Below are 21,170 nucleotides of genomic sequence, written 5' to 3' on the forward strand. Positions count from 1 at the left end.
GCACACACTCCTGGGATCCTGAGCACACGCTCCTGGGATGCTGAGCACACGCTCCTGGGATCCTGAGCACACGCTCCTGGGATGCTGAGCACACGCTCCTGGGATGCGGAGCACACGCTCCTGGGATGCTGAGCACACGCTCCTGGGATGCTGAGCACACGTTCCTGGGATCCTGAGCACACGCTCCTGGGATGCTGAGTACACGTTCCTGGGATCCTGAGCACACCGTTACGTCATGCTCTAAAGGCTCCTCTGTCACAGTCACGTTTGCCTTGCACAGCTCATTGCCTTCACTTCGTTGGAGGACCAAAAGTGGTGGTTCCTCCAAGTTGAGACATCAGATGCTTTTTCTTTGGATTTTGGATGGGACTATGGGGTGTGAAGACAAAGCTGTCATGCAGAGAGAAGAGAGTGTTGGAAAGGAGGCCGCTTGTTTGTTTCCTGGCTGTCCGGCAGCTCAGACCCAAAATAATCACACAGAAACTATATTATTTAAAACAATGTTTGGCCCATTAGCTCTAAATTCTTATTGGCTAACACTTATATCTTAAGTTAACCCATTTCTAGTAACCTGTGTATTGCCATGTTGCTGTGGCTTGCCGGGTAAAGTTCTGGCGTCTGTCTCCAGCAGGGCTACATGGCTGCTCCCTGACTCTGCCTCCTTTCTCCCAGCATTTAGTTTAGTTTTCCCCACCTAGCTCTGTTCTACCCTATCAGGCCAAGCCAGCTTCTTAATTAACCAATGGTATTCACAGCATATAGAGGGGAATCCCACATCAAGAGAACATACATGACATAGAGGAAGGGAAACAGTGCCTGTGGTCCTTCCTTCCTTTCTTCCTTCCTTCCTTCCTTCCTTCCTTCCTTCCTTCCTCCCTCGCTCCCTCCCTCCTTTTCTCCCTCCCTCCCTCCTTCCTTCCTTGCCTCTGCTAGCTTCCCATTCCTTAGATCTGACTCTTCAAAGAAGTTCCTTAGGGCTTCAAGGCACTTGAGTTCTCATAGTATTGACTGTCACTTTTAAATCTTTTTTAAAATGAAGGTGGCTTAAGGCAGTTTCCAGGGTTACAAGGAAGAGCATCCATGAAGAGGAGGAGCTTACGTGGTAGCATGTAAGCAATGGACCCGGTAAGGCAGTTGTGGGATGGCTTCTTGTCCTCCTCCCACAATAATCTTGTAGCTGAGTGTGCCTCTGCTTCTTGTCGCCCAGAAAGGACTCAAATGGAACCAGAGAGTCTGACATTCTAGTGGAGTTGCTGCACCGTGATGGAGTAGCATGGTACAGAAACAATGGGGTTCGGTTTCCAAGCAACAAATAGCACCCTCAAGGGCCCCTCTCTACTTTCTTGCTAGTTTTTTCTTTATGTATGACTTTGTTTCTGTGGAGGGCACACAGGGCTGTCTTGGCACAGCAGACATGAGCAGAGCCATGCTCGATTCCTCATGCTCAGTTGTCTTTTCCCCAGGAGAGGTTTCTGTATGATCCTGACCATCAGTGCCCACAGGGCACTTGGCCTTTGAGGAGAATGGACACTTTGGTGCTAAGTAAGAGTTCAGAGACTTTGACTTTATTATGGGCAAACATTGCTTCTCATTTGTGTGCCCCAGAGTCTAGCACTGTGACCATCCATACAAAAAAAAAAAAAAACCAAAACAAACAAAACAAAAAACCAAAAAAACTGGAACATAAAACTTGTCAGCAAGACACATATTGAATCATACAAGTCGAGCATGCAAACGGATGTTTCCTGATAAACCCCTAGGGCAACAGCTGTGATGATTGTGCCTACACCATGCAATATCCTAACCCACGGCGGGGTTTCCCAAGTACAGGGAGAACAGGTAGGATACTGGATCTCCATGTCATTTGCAAAGACACACAGCTCCAGATTGTGATTTAATTTTGCAGGAAAAATAGCAAGCCCTTGCCACCAGGCCGTACATCATTCCTGCTGACTTCCCCAGCGGGTATGACTTCATGATTTCTCAGAGGCATCTCCTTATCTCCCTTGTCAGAGGAGCATTTGTGGTTTTTCATATGAAATTTAAGGGCCAGAAACATCTGCTCCCCATCCAACTGTGGCGTTTCAAATCAGGTAGAGATGGCAATCTCTTGGCTAAGCACAAGCCATATTTGCAGTGCCCTGGATGCTTAGAAAAATAATGTAGATCAAAGACAAAGAAGTGGAGAGGAGAGAAGAGAGATGGGATGAAGAAGGGAAAGAGGAAGGGATAAAGAGAGGGTGGGTACTTGGACGCCAACCTCTCCCTACTCCAGAGAATGGCATCTGAGCGGGCATGCCCTTTCTGTCTTGTCTTTGTGGATCTTGCTTCTCCTAGAACCTGCACCAATAGGCACAACAGAGTTCCTACCTCTCTTTATTGGAGCTCTTTTCACTAAGACATTGTTGGTACTTTGTGGTCCTTGTTTGGGAAGGCATGGTGGCTATGCACCATAATGTCCGCTTCCTGCACCCATTTGAAACTCCAGGCTGGTCAAACTGGCTTCTCGTTTGCCTCTGGACCCAAGAGACTGCTCTCACCTCGCACCGCCTGGTCCTTGCCTGGACTCGGAGTCACGGGCATGAGACTGAATAGAGCATCGGATTCTTCACGTGCAGCCCAGTGTTTGGCTAAGGTTCCTCGTCACAGCCCTCTCAGTTCAGGTAACTGTCTCAGCAGTGCATGTGTGTATGCTTAGTACATACGCACAAAGACATATTCCATTCCCAGTGTGTGAACACAGAGATGCACGCCCCTCCCAGGTTCTGTTCAGAGCAGAAAGCACGTGGCAGCGATTTCTCCATGTCGTCCCTCACCTACTTGCTGCTTCTTGGGCCTCTTGCTGCTTCCACTCCTCGGAGCCCAGACCTCCAGGAAGGCTCCTGCCATTTCTCTTTGGGTTGATGGTGTCGGGTAGAGTCACACCCACTCCGAAGACAAATGGCATGGGCATATGTCATCTCTGTCACTGCTGTGTAATCATGGGGAAAGGACGTGATATTTCTGTGACTCAGTTTTCTGATTTATAGTGTTGATATTACTAACGATGCCCACAATTATGAGATGACATATACAAATCTCTTAGTAACCTGCCTTGCTCTGAAGAAGACAGCTGTTCATACTAATTGTTCAGTTTTTCTTCTCAGCCATCCACACAGACACTGACTTTCCTATGTCCCTCTATTTCTAGAGGCTGAGAAGAAACTGGCAGGGGCATGCGTGACTGTCAGGCAGTAGGCATCTCACATCTGTTTGCTGAGTTAAATGGTTGACTCCCATGTCCTATTGATTAAGTCTGCGTGGGTACAGTTCTCTGGAACCAGAAGCTTAAGTTCAAATGACCATTTTCTAGCTGTGTGGTCCTTGGCAAATTAGCCACATTTTCTGTGTTTTAGTTTATTCTCAGGTAAAATAGTAACGGCGGACACACCTTGTTGGTAGGGAAGCTGTGAAGAGTGACAGACAATCCAGTTTCGCGGGGCCCTGAACACGCCAAGCAGGTCTCAGGAAATGTTAGCTAGGATTCTCGTCTCATTATGAGAATTCCTATATTTTCTACTTAAGACTCGTCTTAAATATCACCACAGCCCTTTTCAGTCATTTTAGCTGGGAGTAATCTCATTCCTTAGTGGGTAGTTCAGAATGACCTGTAAAGGCTGAGTGTGATCCGGGCAGCGTGTTAGATGCCACAGTGCGACGCTGAGGAAATCAGGTATGATCCCACCTCCATGGAAGTTGCGGTTTGAGGAAGGAGCAAGCCTGAACGTTCTGAACACAGAGATGGAGAACAAGGCTGGCAGAGCCGGTGTCCTGGGTTAGCTTTCAGAGGGATACCACTACAGGTGCTGTTGGCTGGAACAAGAAGACAAGCCCCGCTGGACCGAGCTTTCAGCAAAGGCGAGCTTTCTCTGGCTGGCTCAGCCTATTGTGATCCTTCTCCTGATGCCAGCAGCTCTCCCTCTACTACTGAGCAAACTTCTTGGGGAAGACAGGGGTGGTGGTGGTGGGGAGCTGCTGAAGGTCACCCACAGAGAGTGCCACATGGAGTGACTACAGGCCTTTCTCATCACAACCTTGTGCTGCTTGAGAGACTACAAGAGGAAAATAAGCCATGCGTTCCCACGAGCAGGAGGTGAGGAGGCAGGGGTGTGTATGGGAAGATGGTCGGTCGCGGGTCTCAGTCCTGGTCCTCTTAAAGGGTGAGGAGATTGCAGCAGAGAGCAGACCCGAGGCTGGCATGCTGGAGGGTGGGAAGGCTCTCGTGCAGGAGAGGAGATTGTGCAGATGTATCTCTTCCTCTGTGCTGCATGCGATGCTTTGGATACATGCATCTCTGTCCCTGGGTTTGGGGCTCCTTGTGTCGGGCCTTATTCCCTGAGTTCTGTACCCGGTTTCTCACACATTTGCTTGTGCAAAGTGAGGGCCCCACACACGGTTGCCAAGACCAAGCTCCAGTGCACGGGACGGAAGCCCTTTGTATGCAAGTTTTTCCATGGAGACCTGTCTTGCTGAGGTCACTGTGAGAAGCTGGAATTAAGTAGTTTTAAATAATTGACCAGATCAGACAGGACATTTATTCAGTTTTTCCAGAAGATTCTTATTGAAAACCCACTGCGTTCCAGGTTTCCTCCTAGGAGCCGGGATCTAGAATGGGTATGGAAGATAACAGAAGTCAATGTATGGTTATAGTCCTTACCCCATGATCTCAGTCTGCATGTTATTCACGTTGTAACTGCTTTGCAAAGTTGTGACGAGGACTTCAGTGCCTGACAAGTGCCCGCCATGCTGTCCCTATTCGCTTAGCTTACTCTCTTCCGTTAGTGCACCCTTTGGAGTCAAATAATCCCCCTGTGTGTGTAGGGCAGAGTGGAACACAGAGCGTTGGTCCACACTTGCCCTTAAGTGGACTTCAAAAGAAAAAGAAAAGCAATCAGCTGAACTTTATAACTTTTCATGCGTTAAAGATTCGATTAATTTTCATTTTAAAATAAACTTTAGATGTTATTCCTTGCAGGAGAAAGGTGGATGTATCTTATCGAAGGTTTCTGGGGGAGGGAGAATTAGCCTCTCCCAGGAATGAACTCCCTGATTGGCTTGCTAGGCATCTTGTTCTTACTGGGTAACTCTTTGCTGGTCTCTTGAGAGCATCTGCTGTCCATCTGACCGTCCTTGTCCTCAAGAATGCTTTTGGGGCTGGAGAGATGGTTCAGTGGTTAAGAGCACTGCCTGCTCTTCCAAAGGTCCTGAGTTCAATTTCCGGCAACCACATGGTGGTTCACAACCATCTGTAATGAGGTCTGATGCCCTCTTCTGGCCTGCAGACATACACACAGACAGAATATTGTATGCATAATAAAGAAATAAATGTTAAAAAATATTTTTTAAAAAGAATGCTTTTATTCTGAAGCTGCTGTTTTGTTTTCTCTCTCTGTTGTTCTACCTTCACTAAATATGTATTTAACCATAACAATTAGTGTGACATTAAGATGTTTACATAAATGATTATTCCATCAATATCCTGTCAGTTGCCTTCCCACATTATCAATATGAGCTTGATATTCATTTTTCTTAATAAGTAGATGCGCGACGCCCACTTTTACTGTTGTATAAATGTATATACACTCATGCCACAAGGCATCTGTTCCCTGATGGTGTGAGACGGCTTCTGATCATTGCTCTTTCCAACAGTGCTTTTTGTGACCACACTTCTTTTATTTCCTTATGTAATAAGATGTGCGTTTAGGAGTGGAATTGCTGGGTCATGAAGGATATGGGCCATCAGTTTGTAACCATTGGTGCTAATGATCCCTACCAGTGGGCGTGCCTTCAGTCCCCACTCTATCCTTCGTGTCCAGTATTTCCACCCCCTTCTGCATGTAGCTTTTTGTCTTTTGAAAGAACGAATGTTTAGACACGTCTACTTTTCCTCAGCCCCTCCTCGGCTCCCCAGCTCCCCAGCTCCCCAGCCAGCTGCATTCTGCTTTTGCTCTGCAGGATGAATACCAACAGGTCCTGGTTCTATGAAGGCCTGCAGCGGGCTGGGCTCGTGGAACGGTAGATGAAGCTAGCCAAGAGTTTCTTCAATGGGGATGAAGTGTGCTCAGCGGGAGCCTGATGAGAAGGAGGGGGTCTCAAGGGGATGCAGCTGGAGGGGCTGTCCATCTGGACCCTGCAGGCCTCTGCGTGCCGGGAGGTTATTCTTAGTCTTCAGTCTTTATTTTTCTCTTAATCAGGGCTCTCTTGATTGTGCAATTGGCAGCCCCCTTACTTCTGGAAAGCAATAATTTTCCATATAGTAATTCTTTCCCTCTTTAGGCTTCCCACGGTGGGTGGGCAGCTCCTTTTGCACTCACATTTTGCACAGTGCCTCCCACCCAGCTCCTCCCTTGCGTACTTCTGTGGCTGACGGATACCTATTATGTGTGCTGGGTATTTGGCCCCCATTTCCTCGTTTGTTTACAAAGCTTCCCCACACCACTCTCCTTGCTAATTTTTTCCCAGTAACATCCCACAGGAGGACATTTGCCGCCCTTCCTTCTGCCACTGCCTGTGTCCTGAATTCTGCTGAATTAATTTAACTTGAGCCTGAAGAGGCAGCAGAGCTGAGGGCAGGTGGCTGTAGGTGCCAGTGGTCACAGTCAGCACCGTGCTGATGCCCTGTCTGTAGTTAATAAGCTTTTCCACAGTTCAGTCTGTCCGTCTGTCTGCAGAGCTGCAGAGACCAGCTCTGAGGCTCGGCTTCACTGGAAGGAGAGAGGGTGTGAAATCCCCTCCCTAACTTTCCTTTAAGCCATGCAGGGATCACGCATGTCTTTAGGGGGCAGTAGCTAATGTAAAAGGGAAAAGCCCATTGAGTCAACTGTATTAAGGATTAGTAAGGACTGTGGGCTTGGCTAGATTGTAAACTTTGCCGTAGTTTGGATGTTCTAAGTCCCCCAAAGGCCAGCAGTAAAGGCCTAGAGACTGTCAGATGGACAGGCTCCCAAGAGACTCCCTCTTTGCGTCAGTGGTAGGTGGGCCAGGTCTTCAGGAGGTGGGGCCTGGTGGGAGGTCCTTTGATACTTAGAGCAGACCACAGAAGGGATGGAGAGACACTGGTCTCTTAATTCTGGCTCTGATGTTAGTTGCTTTAACTCTGACTCCTGCTCCCATCAGGATAGGAAGCCTTGCTGGAGGCCCACAGAAAGGGAAACTACCCCATCATGGACTATGAACCTTCCAGAACCACAAGCCCCAAACTGACTTTGTAAACTAATTACCTTAGTTATTTTATTATACCGACAGACGGCTGACCAATACAGGATTTAAAAGGCATTGAGAAGAAAGCAAACACATTCGTGTTATCTTCTTGGTTGATGGTGGGAAATGGAGACCATTTTCATGATGTTCATGTTGCATGCCCTGCATGCCAGCCATAGCACTATATTGGTTGTGCCTGTGCATGAGGGAATTTATTACAGGTAAGCCAGTGCTTCCATTGCTTTTGGAATAGAACGAGTTGCAGAATAGTATTATAGTTCCAGACATATATGAACCCTGGGCCAACCCATAACCTCTCCTTCCTTGTTTTCAAGGCATGGTATTCAGGGTCATTGTGGTGGTTTGAAAGAGAATGGCCTTCAAAGGGAGAGGCACTATTGGGAGGTGTGGCTTTGTTGGAGTGGGTGTGGACTTGTTGGAAAAAGTATGTCACTGTGGAGGTGGGCTTTGAGATCTCATATATGCTCAAGATACCATTCGGTGTCTTAGACCACTTCCTGTTGCTTGCAAGTCAAGATGAGGACTCTCAGCTCTGTCTCCAGCACCATGTCTGCCTGCACACCACTGTGTTGTGCCATGCTCACAATGGACTGAACCTCTGAAAATGTAAGTCACCCCAATTTAGTGATTTTCCTTGATAAGAGTTGCCCGGGGTCATGGTGTCTCTTCACAGCAGTAGAAACCCTAACTAAGGCAGTGTTTATGAGAGACACGCCCCCAGTACCCTCATTTACATCCCGAAGCAAAGGCTTTGCTCCCCCTCTACTTCTAGCCTCCTCTTTTATCCCATTTGAAACACTGGAAGCTGCTGCCCAAGTCTCCGTTCTGACAGAGGCGCAGTGACACGGACTGACCCCAAGTTAATCTTCTTACTCAGGGCTTTGAGCTAGAAGAACTATGGCCTGTGCCTTAGCGGACAGAAGCCTCGCTCCCTTGGAAATGTCCTATGCTTATGGAGGGGTTAGGAGGAGAGTTGGTCTAGCCTCCACCAGGACGAGCTGGGCTACTGTGGGAACAACAAAGGCTTGTGCAGAATAAAGCAGTGGCGACGGGTGGGTCTTGAGAGAGCACCTTCCACAGCCTCGCCTCTGTAAGATGCGCATAACTTCAGGAGGCGTGGCGAGGATGGACAGAGATGAAGCCCGGGCATTGCTTAGGAAAGGTGATTTTTATTGCTCTTGTGTAGGTTCTGCCCCGTTACGAGACTTCAGCTGTGACCTAAGGAAGCCTCCCAATGCTGGCAGAAAGAATATGGAGACAGTATTTGCAGAACGAGAAGCAATAAGATGCTGTCAGTTTCCCCTCCTCAGAACTTGCCACTTGCTCAGATGCCCTGATTGCACCTTTTCTGTGCAGTTCCATTCCCTCGGATGGCCCCTGGAGCCAGAAGCCTGGGCAAGCCTGTCGGGACTCTGGGAGACAGGATTTGGCTCTCAAACATGCTTCTGGTGAGGTGCAATCATGATTTCTCTCTCTCCCTGTATTTTCGTTTAACTGGCATTCAGCTGGAACCTGTCTAACGTTATTATTTTCTCATTTGTCCTCATGTGTTTTCTTGTGGAACAGAAAAATTGAAAAGGTAGATCCTTTCCTTCAAACACATCCTTGCTGTCCCTCTTCCCTCCTCAACCTTCACAGTTCACTTTCTGCAGAGTGATTTACATATGGAAACAGTTCGCAGTGGATATGGCCAGGAAGTTCAGTTACATGCGAGGCTACTGTGTGTGTGTGTGTGGCTGTTTGTGTGACGGTGTGTGTGTAGTCGTACTTGCCTGTGCATGAGAGCTGAGGCCAGAGGCTGACTCTTTGGATGACGTCCTCTACTGCTCCCCACCTTACTGTTATAAAATGGGCTCTTTCCCTGACCTGTAGTTCACTGATCAGTTGACCTGGCTGGCCCTGGTATCTGTCTGTCTCTGCCCTGCTCTCCAGCACGGAGGTTACAGGCACATGCCCCCATGCCTGGTTTTTATATGGATGTTAAGGATCTGAACTTAGTCTTCATGCCTGTGCAGCCATCTCCCTGAAGAATTGTGTGTGTGTGCGTGCGCGTGCGTGTGCGTGCGTTGGTGTGCATGCAGGTGCCTGAGGAAGGCATCAGGTCCCCTGGAGCTGGAGAGTTACAGGCAGCCGTAAGCCCCTTGATATGAATGCTGGGAATCGAATCCTCTGGAAGGGATACAAGCGCCTTTAACTGAGCTGTCACTGCAGCCCTCAGGATGAGGTCCTTCTGGACGTGCAGAAGTAGAATTAAGAGACGATGTGATATGCTTACAAACTCCACACAGCAGTTTACCCCACAGTGTGTCTGCATAGTTGGCAGAGTAAGAGACCTGGGGGGAAACAGGATAATTCTCAATTAGCTACTTGGATATGCCCTTGGGGTGTCTTTCTTCCTCCTCCTCATCTCTCTCTCTCTCTCTCTCTCTCTCTCTCTCTCTCTCTCACACACACACACACACACACACTCTGTGTGTGTCTTTCTTCATCCTCCTCATCTCTCTCTCTCTGTCTCCATTTCATTTCTCCTTTCTTCTCCCTTCTTTCTCTCCCACAGTCCCCTCTTTTTCTTTCTACATCCATGTCTGTTCCTCCTGGCTAATCTTGAGGAATAACTTGGTGGATGAAGAGAGGTACCCAGAGCATTATAGAACCCAGAATGCACTTCCAGCTTGGCCATCTCCTCTCTGAGTAGCCTTCATGCCTCTGGCTCGGCTTTCTTGTGCATAAATAAGATTGGGGCTCCACCCCAAGACTAAAGCTCTCTAAATTACTTTGTGGAGTCTAGTTCTGCCAAGCTGGTCCCTGACAGGCCTCAGAAGCCAGTTACTTGGATAGTTCCCAAATCAGATAGATGGCTTGCAGGAAAGCTGGGAATCCATTGTACCCGAGAGCGGTCCGGCAGCCGCAATAGACATCGGTGCTTCTGGCTGCTTCCCACAAGCCAGCCCAGAGCAGAGGCTGGCCAGAGAAGTGGATGGATGTGTTGGACAGGCCAGCACAACTCTAAACACAGCATGCGGGAAATACCCATGTCCTGGGGAAGAGGTCCCTTAGTGATGCAGTTGCAAAGTTATTCAGACTTGGTTCTGAATGCTGCCCCGGCCACCAACCCTGACCTTGGGCAGGTTCCCTTGCGGCTTCTCTAGTTCCTCCATCTACAGCTGCAGTAAGGAGCAAGGTCCCCGGCCCACCAGCACCGCAGGTTTTTGGAAATCCTAGCAAATGTCTGTAGCAGTTGTGATCTTGTGTCCTTCACGGCCAGGACTCTCGGGGGATCCAGCGTGGGCATCTCCCCATGCCCAGGAAGCCCAGGCTCCAGGCCACCGTTCCTTCCATGCCAAGCAGCTTGGTTCTCAGATGCACCAGCTGGGATGTGATTAAATTTCTGATCGAGGAGCTTCAACATCGTGGTCAGAACGGAAGGAGGCAGTGTTTATCATCAGCTGCGCAGAGCCAACCTGCCCTTTCCAAGGTCTCCCCAACTCTTTCATCTGCCCCCCTGTCTTTGGGCCTCGGCCAGAAGAGGGAAACAAAGTGCTCCCCCTCTCCCCAATCCAGAGAGGGTGCTACGAAGCCGGAAGAGCCCGATTGCCTCTCAGAGCATACTGCAGAAAACTGCCCTGCCCACCTAGCGGGGGCTGTAGCCCCGGTCCTGGAAGCCGAAGCCTTGCTCGCTCAGGCAGGTCTGCTTTCTTGGCGAAGCTGGACTGGCAACTCAGGGCAGTCTCTTTCCCCATCCTTTGTTCAGACAGATCACAGTGCCCTGCTGGGAAGGGCGATTAAGTAGCACTAAGTGTATTTTTCCAGTGTGCACCTGGTAGAAAGAAAATAAAACAAAATCAAGGAGGCCAAGGATTAAACTGTCTTTTTTCCTCTCTTCTCTCTCTCCCCTCAAGGGGCGAGGGGAATCACATGACTGCTAGTAACTGATTTAGCCAAGTGGCTGCAACTCCAGAGTTTGCTGCAGAGCCGCCCCCTCCCAGGGGGAGCGCTGACGTCACGGAAAAGCCCCATCGCGGGGACGCCGAGCACTATAAACGGCGGCCAGCAGAGGTGGCTTTAGGAGGCAGCACTGCCAGCGGATACCACTCAGCCTCGGGTTGTGGAGCCAGCATCGCAGGCATCAGGCATTGCAGCAGGCGGCAGGCATTGTGCCGACAGACGGCAGACGTCCACCCAGCGGCCGGGTGCAACCAAGTAAGAGGGCATCTCCGAGGGGCAGTCCCGGTAGGAGTCGCGGTGGGGAGGGGCGTGCCTGGTCCCTGAACTTTTTAAGTTGGGAAGGGAGCCCCTCGGCTGTAAGGTCTGTCCTGGGGGCTCTGCCATGGGAGAAAGAAGTTCAGGTGCAAAGGATGCGCTTCTCATGGGGGTTCCTTAATTCAGTTCCCAGAGAAGTGACACCTTACCGAGTAGGTGACCAGGAGCCCAGTTTGCTAGCTCAGAGACCGTTAAAAAGAAACCGGCTGCTTCTGGCTAGTGGCTTAGGAGTTGCGGTGTGGAGTAGGGTGTGTAAGCTCTGTGCGAGCCTCGCGCTCACGCGGGGCACTTGCTGAGTTAACCGTGGATGCTTCTGCGTTCTCTCGGGTAGTCTTGGTGGAACAGACTGCCCTGACAGGCGAGGAAATCTTGCAAGGAGAAAGTTGTAGGAAGTTGTTCAGTGTCTATTCTCTGAGTCTTTGACCTTTACTTCAAGAAGGTGAAACTAATTAAATAGATGAGCTAATTAAATAGATCTTGGAGTGGGTGAGGTTCGTTAAGAATGAAGCACTTTCTGCGTAAGTTTGATGTGTCCATATGTGAGCAGGTCCTGCCTGCGTCAGAAGGAGGAAGCTCAGGGCTAGTATGCTAAACAGTATCCATGAGCAAGTGGGCAGAGGTAAGGCATAAACCTCAAACAGAAGTCGCCCCACTCCCCAGATAATGTTCTCTTCATGCAGCTGGAGAACATCAGGGCAACTTTACTAAACATGGAAGTTCCTCCAAAGTGCCTGTCCAGCTCAGCCAGGGGAGTGATGTCATTGCCACGTGTTTCCCACTGAGGCACAAAAGCCTGCAAGACGCTGCTGCGATTAAGAGCCATGTTTAGACAAGAGCAGCTAACACTGGCCAGCTGGTCCCCACGGCGCAGACTTGTTGCCGATGGTAAAGCCATTTCTGGAGGCAGTGGGTTCTTCCAGCTGCCTCTGCGCCAGCTCCCAGTGGGATTTTCAAACTTACTTTAAGGATGAAGGAAGCTTATGGGCGGTTGGTGATGCTATTGGAACCGCAAATGACAGCCTACTTGAGAAACCAGTCTCTCTCTCTCTCTCTCTCTCTCTCTCTCTAGCTGAAAATTTTGCTTGCTAGGTAGGGCCTTGGTAACTGTTTCATTGGTGTTCCTTATAGTAAGAATGCTTAATTCTTGCCCATCAAATGAAATACCACCAACAAGGACCGTGTTTGCACCCCCTTGGGCTTAGTTCATCCTTGCTAATATTGGTGTCTTGTCTGCTTGGCTTCCCAGGACCCCACGATGACTCTGAATAATGTCACCATGCGCCAGGGCACTGTGGGCATGCAGCCACAGCAGCGCTGGAGCATCCCTGCTGACGGCAGGCATCTGATGGTCCAGAAGGATCCCCACCCTTGCAACCTCCGCAACGGCCACTGCACCGCTCCTGAGGACCACTGCCGGCAAAGCTGGTCCTCCGACTCCACGGACTCCGTCATCTCCTCTGAGTCGGGGGGCACCTACTACCGAGTGGTGCTTATCGGCGAGCACGGGGTGGGCAAGTCTACCTTGGCCACCATCTTTGCAGGCGTGCATGACAGCCTGGACAGCGGCTGTGAGGTCCTGGGAGGTAGGTGGCCCGGCCCCGGTGGACTTCTGCCTTGTGGGCTGGAAAAGCAGGAGTGCTTGGGTCATTTTTCTGCGGAATTGGAGGCCAGGCATAGTGATATGCACTTGTGATCCCAGCTCTGGGAAGGCGGAGGCAGAAGGACTAGGAATTCAAGGCCTTGAATCTTCAGCTACGTAGTGAGTCTGAGGCTAGCCTGGGCTATGTGTCGCTGCCTCAAAAAATAATAAATCAAAACAAAATGTATCTTCAGAATTAGGAGGAAATCTTTTTGATACTGATATGGGTGGCCGAGGTTAAACCCCAGTCCTTGCAAAGGCCCTCAGGACAAAAAAAAAAAAAAGAAAAGAAAAAAAAAAAGAAAAGAGAAGAACACGTGTACACAGCACCAAAATCTATTGACCTGAGCCATCAGGGGGCTTTCTGGGGTCAAGTCTGAGGGGTCCAGGGAGGCTGACTCTGGCCTGGATAATTTTTGAAGAGTTGATCAGCCCAGACACTTTTTCTATGATTATGCAGAAAACCGAACTGATTTTGGGGAAACACAAAACCCTGTTAGAGCGCATCATTTAGCTGCATCCACTAATAACAGAGGAATTTACATGTGTAGCTAGGTCAAATGCTGTACTTGAAGTAGCATCATAATTAAAAAGAATCAAACTATAAAAATGATAATAAATGCCCTGTGTAGAGTCTGGCAGGTTTTCCACATGGTTTTCTCCATATGGTCTTATTTCAAATATTTATTTATTCAGTCCTTACCTAATTCTAGACCTAGTTCATTAAAACATATATCATACCACCACAGGTGATAGATAGCCTTACATTCTGGGGTAGACATTACAACTCTAGTGATCCATGCAGCGTCCTTCAGCTGGAGCCCCAACATCAGCACACATGCCCAGAGCAGCGGCATACCCCATTTACAGTGTAGAGTTGGAGGAAGGCGTGCTCAGTGTTCACACGCTTCACATGGTCTGTCTCCACTTTCAATTAACTGTACACCTCACAGCAGACTTCGGGGTGAGGGGAGTAAGCATGGGAAAGATAGCTTCTGTGACTTGTTTCTCTCTACTCAACTGTGTAAACCCTGGACCTCACTACCATGGCCCACGTCATTCTCCTCAGCTGTCTTCCAGTCAGGAAGTTTACTGTTTCAAGAGACAGCTCAGGGACCCACCAGGAACAATGATTCACGGACACAGTATCCATTTCTCTCCTGGCTTCTGGAATCTGGGAGACTGTAGCTGAGCTAGAGTCAAGGGAGACACAGGGCAGGTGTGCAGCTGCTTTGCTCTAGGTATAGACTAGAAGACAGCAGAAGAGGGGGCACTGATGCCAGAGTGGGCGCTGGCGGTGGAGGGGCGCTCTGCGGAGGGCCTCCTGTTTGCTGTTGTCTAGCTAGGCCTCTCATGTGTCTGCCTGTGCGTGAATGGGGTCTGGGAGGAAGAAAGGAATGAGTGGCCTTGGAGAGACTGAGTGGCAGGTGGAGAATCACCCCTTTGGGGAGGCTGTGTGTGGAGGCTGGGCTTTGATAATTCCCGTTGGTGCTCTTTCACTCACTCCACTCCGCATGGGGCCCATGCTATGTTTTGGCACTGGGGTGTGCCTTTTATGTGTGCTTTTGGCAATGCGTACACGGATAGAACCAATACAGTGCTACTATCCCCACTTTCAAAGTGTTGGGGCAGAGGCTGACAGAGTCAAGTGACTTCCTTCACTGTCCTCTGCAGGCCTAGGATTTAGCTTCCGGGTGCTGTTAAGCACACAGCCCGTGGGATAACCCTGTGCAGGCTTTGGGTACCCAGTGATGGCCGACTGTTAGAGTTCAGTGCCAGTGGCCGTGATTCACAGCACGGTGGCAACAGTAAATTGCTCTGAGGGCTGGTAGGGCTGGTGTAGGGAAGGGATTGGCTAGGTGGTGTTGTTTTATTTGTTTAAAGAGGGAGGAGTTGAAAAGTTAGTGGATAACAGGCTTCTGAAAGTGTTTGCCTATTCGAAGGGGCGGTGTCAGTGCAGAGGGTAATAGCCAATAAGCGTAGAGGGATTGCCTGATCTGCAGCTGGAACTGGGAAAGATAGGAATTTCTTTGGAGAGCGAGGGGCTGGGGCTCTTCCTTAACTGCCTGCTCACCTGAGCCTCTGATAAAGAGAGGTTTCTCAGTGATGGACACGCCCAGTCATCGTAATTCTATTCCTTTGATTTAGAAGTGGACCCTCATTCTCATGGACTCGTTAGCTTTGTGTTTTCCCAGAGGAAGGGTGTCCAGGGTACGCTCGTGCATTGTTTCCTTCTTTCCAGCATTAACCAGGGGTGCACACGCTGGTCTCCCCACATCTTTCCTAATAAAGATGACTGTTATTCCAGACTATCGCCATTGTCCGTGGTTAATTCCACCTGTTCATTTCGAAACAGCTCCTTAGCATGAACCACAGTACTTGATGAGGGGCGGTGGGGGTGCAGAGCCCTGGAGCTTCCTCTTGGCAGTGCCTCACAATGTGCCATGGAGGTCAGACACACACCAACCGGAAAGCCAGCTGGGATGGGACAGCATCCTGAGTGACAAGGATGAAGTGGGATTCAGAGGAAAGAGTTCTGCCTGTGGGGTCAGGAAAGGCTTGGTGGAAGAGGCCATCTCTGGGCTGGCCTTAAAGACAGCTAGGCTAAGAGACGGTGCTCACGCGTACACAGACGGCCTGGCAAAGAGCTCTGGGTTTGAAATGTAAGGCAGCGCAGGTTTAGAACCTTCCACCCCGAGGTGATGCAGGCTTTAGCTACGTGCCCTTGGCTCAGCCTCTTCACCCCAGGAAGCTTCCTCACGTGTATAATTGGGGAGACACTTCCTAGGGTGGTCTGGGGACCAAGGGAGAGAGCAGTGGGTGTGGGCCTGTGGTGCACACAGAATAAACACTGTTTTCCGTTGACCCTGCCTCTCCATCTCCCTGTTTCTGTAGTCTGTCAGAAAACTGAGCCTTGGGCAATTTATGTTGTTTAGAGCCACGTGGGAAAGCAAGGGCTGCTCTCAGATTTGAATTCAGGTTTGTGTGTGCCCCGAGCCACAATGCCGCGGCGTTTGCTGCTTACTCATTCAGGGCTCAGGTTTATACCCAGCCTATACAAAGGGTCAAACACATTGTGGGCACGGGGTGAGGGGAGCCACAGAAAGCAAAGCAGCTACAAAGCTCTGTCCTAGGGAGACAACCGGGCAGGGGGCTAGCACAGTGCGGGAAGTAACTGGCATGTGTTACATGCTAGGTGGGAGGCTAGGGTGCAAAGACATCTAGATCAGGGAAGGAAGTGCAGAGTTCCCGTGTGATTTTAAGGCACATTCAGAAAACACCCCATTAGCAGGGACCTAAAGAGGAAGAGCCAGGCATAAGGACCCAAAAGAGAGACATTGTCATGAAAGTTACAGTTTTCAAAAATTGGAATTCAAAGCAGGAAACCCAGAGTAGGCACGGGGTCGTGGTGCAGGGTTGATGGGCAAACCTCTCGCAAAAAAAAAAAAAAAAAAAAAAAATCCCAGGACAGCCTGCCCTTCCAACCCCTGACAGGTTTTTCCAGATGGAACTCCTCTGGCCCCTGATTGCTCTCACCCTTCACCTACTGCTAATCCAGGCCCTAGTTCAGAGGGAAAGTTTCCATGACCAAGTGAAGTTGCTGTTGTATTTAGCATGAAAAGGCAAGCCGTGTTGGTGTTAGGGAACGCGTTATCTATTTATTTTCAAAGATGGAGAAGCCAGGAGTGATGGCACATTCCTGTAATCCCAGCACCTACGGGGCGGCTTCCAGGCCAGCCTGTGAGCTCCAGGCTGGCCAGGGCTGCTGGTGAGGACCCCCATCTCCCTACAGCCTAACGCAACAAAACAAAGGGGCAGCGGCTGGAAGAAAATAAATGATGTCCAATTAGGGACATCTCAAAACATTTGTTCTTGTGTGCCTGCAAAGAGGAGAAACATGCTAAGCTCAGAGTCCCTGAATTTTCCATTGAGTAAATGGTCAGGGACCACCCACTGGAGCACACAGTGGATTTTCCATGGGGCCCATGGAAACAGAGCTTATAGTTAAAATGTCCCACAACGGAGCTTACCGTTAATGCTTCCTCAGGGCTTCATCCCTTGAATTGGGGTCAAAAGTTCTTCGGGAGTTTATTTATCTGTATAAATGGTTTTCCTCCAAAGAGGCTCAAGAATGATGGGAATAAGTTCCCTTTAATTCAAGCGATTTAGCCGTCCCACATACAAAACTGTGGAATATGTCTTAGTAGGACTGGAGGACTGTGTGCCACATGTCAAAGGAGAGCAGTTGTGTGTGTGTGTGTGTGTGTGTGTGTGTGTGCGCGCGTGCGTGCAGATACACAGAGAAGTCAGAGACTGAGCCATCTTCCTAGCCCTTACAGTAGTCTTTGTTTTTTTGCAAATGCTTGTATATTTACATAATTTGTTGTATATGTACTAAGTGCATTCTCTGTCTCTGTCTGTATGTCTGTCTCCCTCAATGTGTATGTGTGTGCATAAGATATACATGTTCTTGTGAGAGCACGTATGTGTGTATATGTGTGCATGTACACACGGATGCAAGAAGTCATTCTCAGGGGCGGTTCTTCCAGAACCATCCATGTTGTTTTGTGAGAGAGAACCTCTGGGTTTGGAGAGACGTAAGCTGGCTAGGCTGGCTGGCCAGTGAACCCTAGGGATATGCCTAGGGATGCACCTGTTCCTGCGCCTGCCCCCAAAGCAAGGGTTACAAGTGCTTGTCACCATGCTTGGCTTTTCATATGGATTCTGAGGAGCAAACTCAGTTCCCGTGCTTGCGCAGTGAGCACAGTGCTAACTGAGAGCTGCCTCCTCAGCGCCCATGGAGCATATTTTTCTAGTGTGAATTTGACAGGAGCCTTTTACGCCAAAGTATTTCTTATTCACCTGACTCAGCGACGTCCTTTCTCTTGTAGAAGACACATATGAGCGCACCCTGGTGGTTGATGGAGAGAGTGCAACGATTATTCTCCTGGACATGTGGGAAAATAAGGTATGCACGACCCGTCCCTGTCGGTGTGTTCTTTAGGGCTTGCCTTTCGGCAGGCTGCTTGGTGCCAGAGTGACCTTGTCCCACAGAGTGGATGCTCCAGAGGAGGTGGGCTCATTTGCTTGATTAAAAGCATTTACTTCTGGAGAACGAGAGTGTGCGGAGGAACAGGTCGTCCACAGACGAGCCCTAAAGGACAAACGAATTGCAGCGGCTTGCCCTGAGTTCTATTAAAAACCACAAGAAGCATATTTGTTTTAGAAAAAGTTCAAGTGAGTGTGGCCACTCATTTCCAATGACACAAAACCACCTTGTGTGAAGCTGGCCTTCCCAACACTGCATGCCAGCATGGCTTTGGGCAGGCTTTGGGTCATATGTTGGTTGAGAACCCTCCTGTTCTCACCAAAGTATTCTTAATTCTACCCTCTGGGGAAGACAAAAGGAAGGCTTTAGGAAGTCGGGAAAGGCCTATTTTTGGCAGGTTAGATGGAAATTGGAAACACTGTTTGTCAAAGATGTTTGTATGCATCAGACCAGCTCAAGCTGTAGTAATTGGAAAGTAAGGTTTTTTTTTTTTTTTTTTTTTTTTTTTTTGGCATGAAAACAATGCAGACTGCCTTTCTTTTCGTCCCTAGACATCTTGGAAGACCAGTGCATTCTGAGGTGTTGGAATCAGTTTTCTTCCTCTCTCTTACTTGGGACAGACATATAGTTTCTTTGCAACAAAAGTCATCTGGATTTTCAGGCTGGCCCACGCTCACGGACGGTCTCCTTGCTTCTTCAGGGGGAGAGCGAATGGCTCCAGGACCACTGCATGCAGGTCGGGGACGCCTACCTGATCGTCTACTCTATCACAGACCGAGCGAGCTTTGAGAAGGCCTCCGAGCTAAGGATCCAGCTCCGCAGGGCCCGGCAGACAGAAGACATCCCTATCATTTTGGTCGGCAACAAAAGTGACTTAGTGCGGTGCCGAGAAGTGTCTGTGTCAGGTGAGGTCCTGAGCAACACCCTTGCACCACACACGCTGGCCTGCAGGCAGCTTCCCTTCCCCTCCCCCTGCAAGGCTGCAACCAGGGGCTCAGTGGGGTGTTCCGTGGAGTTCCCATCTTTTGTATCAGTTGTCTCTCTCTCTTGCTCTCCTTATCCTGGACTACCTGCAAGGTTCCAGGTTCTCCCCACTGCCCTTTGGGAGTTCTTCTGGAGTTATTTCAGGGAAGAGAACATCTGAGGAATTTACTGGAAGTCTTAACCTTTGCCCCTTGTCCTTCTGTTCTCCAAGCAGATTCCAAGTTCAAGGGAGGAAAGGTGGCTTATTAATGCAAGGGTTGGGAGCTCTGGCTTGGGAGGCAAACAAAACATCGTTATCCTCGGGTTGTTTATGCTCCATCTAATATTCTGGAGCCCCAGCCCCTCCTTCTAAACCTCTGGGAGGGTATCAGACCGATGGAACCACACAGGCTTCTTCCTCCTTCGTTCAAGGATAGGGCCTCGTTGGCCAGTGTGCCTCCATATTCTTTTTAGGGACCTCAAGATTGTTTGTATTGGTTTCATGTAGATTTAGTACAACTGTAAAAATGAATGTGGCGTTTTCAGTCCCTGCTCAGTCAACACAATTTCTTCAAGCGGTTGGACCGTCTTGCTAGGACACAACAGATTCAGTGTTTATATCTTTTTAAACTAAAACTTGGAGACATGGTTATTAAACTCAGTGGAGTTTTAGGAAAGCTTGAATAGTTTGACGTAACTGTATTATATATTTATAAAACCATCATTTTTCTTCAAAAGACCCCATCTCATCATACTTTTTAAATCTTTTTAAAGAGAAGAAAGCTAAGTAGCAGAATTTGAATTACAGGTTTTGGGGAAGGAAACGGAGTCAGGGGAAAGTGTATAAGCTTGGGCATGGAGCAGGACTGGGTTTGCTGTCTCTGTCAGCTGCCTGAGTTCATGTTTTTAAAAAACCTCAGCCAGTTTCTCCATCTAGCCCATGAGAGAGGCTGCGTGCCCTGGTGCCTCCCTCCTCCTATAAGGTAGTCTGCTGCCCGAAGTTACCCTAGTGCAGTTTTGGAGATGTGTCCTCCAGCGCGGCCACGTGGTACGAGGATCATACTCTGTGACCCCTCTGACTTCCTTCTCCCCTTCTCCTTTTCCAGAAGGGAGAGCCTGTGCAGTGGTGTTCGACTGCAAATTCATCGAGACCTCTGCGGCCGTGCAGCACAACGTGAAGGAGCTGTTTGAGGGCATCGTGCGGCAGGTCCGCCTGCGCCGGGACAGCAAGGAGAAGAACGAGAGGAGGCTGGCTTACCAGAAGAGGCGGGAGAGCATCCCCAGGAAAGCCAGGCGCTTCTGGGGCAAGATTGTGGCCAAGAACAACAAGAACATGGCCTTCAAGCTCAAGTCGAAATCCTGCCATGACCTCTCTGTGCTCTAGGTACACCGCATCACCCAGATGTCCCCCAATGGACATCGTTGAAGGCCTTTGGGACCAGTGATCTATATTAGATTGACTACATAAGCATTGTTAGAGATGGCTTCCCCTATTGCAGATGGGAATTGACAGGTTAGCCTCATGGGCAACCACGCGCACAGGCAGGGAATCTTTGTCAAGAGTCAGTATTTATTCGTAGAACAGCTTGGCTTGCTACACGGACACCTGAGACTCATATAAGGGCATGTCTGGGGTTCACATGAGCTTTTTTCCCTCTTCTATGGGAAGCAGAATATCGAAACTTTCGCAGAATGCCTAGAACAGGCGTGCCTCATCATTGAAGTTTTGCCCAGTTTTGTTCGCCCTTGAGTCCTACAGAAACCTAGGGAAAGGGCGAGAGCTTGTCGGAAGGGGGGCTTTCTGCACACGTGTCTCCCTGGAGTGGCAGTGCAGAGCTGTCCCCGTCACGGCTGTGAAGAGAAGCGCTGGAGTTGGCCGGGTAGAGACCGACGCGAACTGACAGGGTTTGTTTAGAGACCACAGAGATTTGTAGTCTTCGGAGCTGATCCGTGTAGCACTTAGAGGTTCAAAAAATTGTTTACTTATGTGTCTTAAAC

At 49.4% G+C, this 21,170-nt stretch overlaps 1 protein-coding gene across 1 annotated transcript; it reads left to right on the top strand.

Moving 5' to 3' along the window:
- The first annotated feature begins 11,338 nt into the window (after nucleotides 1-11,338).
- Gem (GTP binding protein overexpressed in skeletal muscle) lies at nucleotides 11,339-20,556 on the top strand. Its single transcript, XM_038348209.1, has 5 exons — nucleotides 11,339-11,460; nucleotides 12,767-13,103; nucleotides 18,052-18,128; nucleotides 18,910-19,114; nucleotides 20,279-20,556. Exons 2-5 carry the CDS (start codon nucleotides 12,776-12,778, stop codon nucleotides 20,554-20,556), a joined length of 888 nt encoding a protein of 295 aa, XP_038204137.1. The 5' UTR covers nucleotides 11,339-11,460; nucleotides 12,767-12,775.
- Nucleotides 20,557-21,170: the final 614 nt, after the last annotated feature.

The sequence above is a fragment of the Arvicola amphibius genome, chromosome 11, assembly GCF_903992535.2.
Source record: "Arvicola amphibius chromosome 11, mArvAmp1.2, whole genome shotgun sequence".
NCBI classification, from domain to species: Eukaryota; Metazoa; Chordata; class Mammalia; order Rodentia; family Cricetidae; genus Arvicola; species Arvicola amphibius.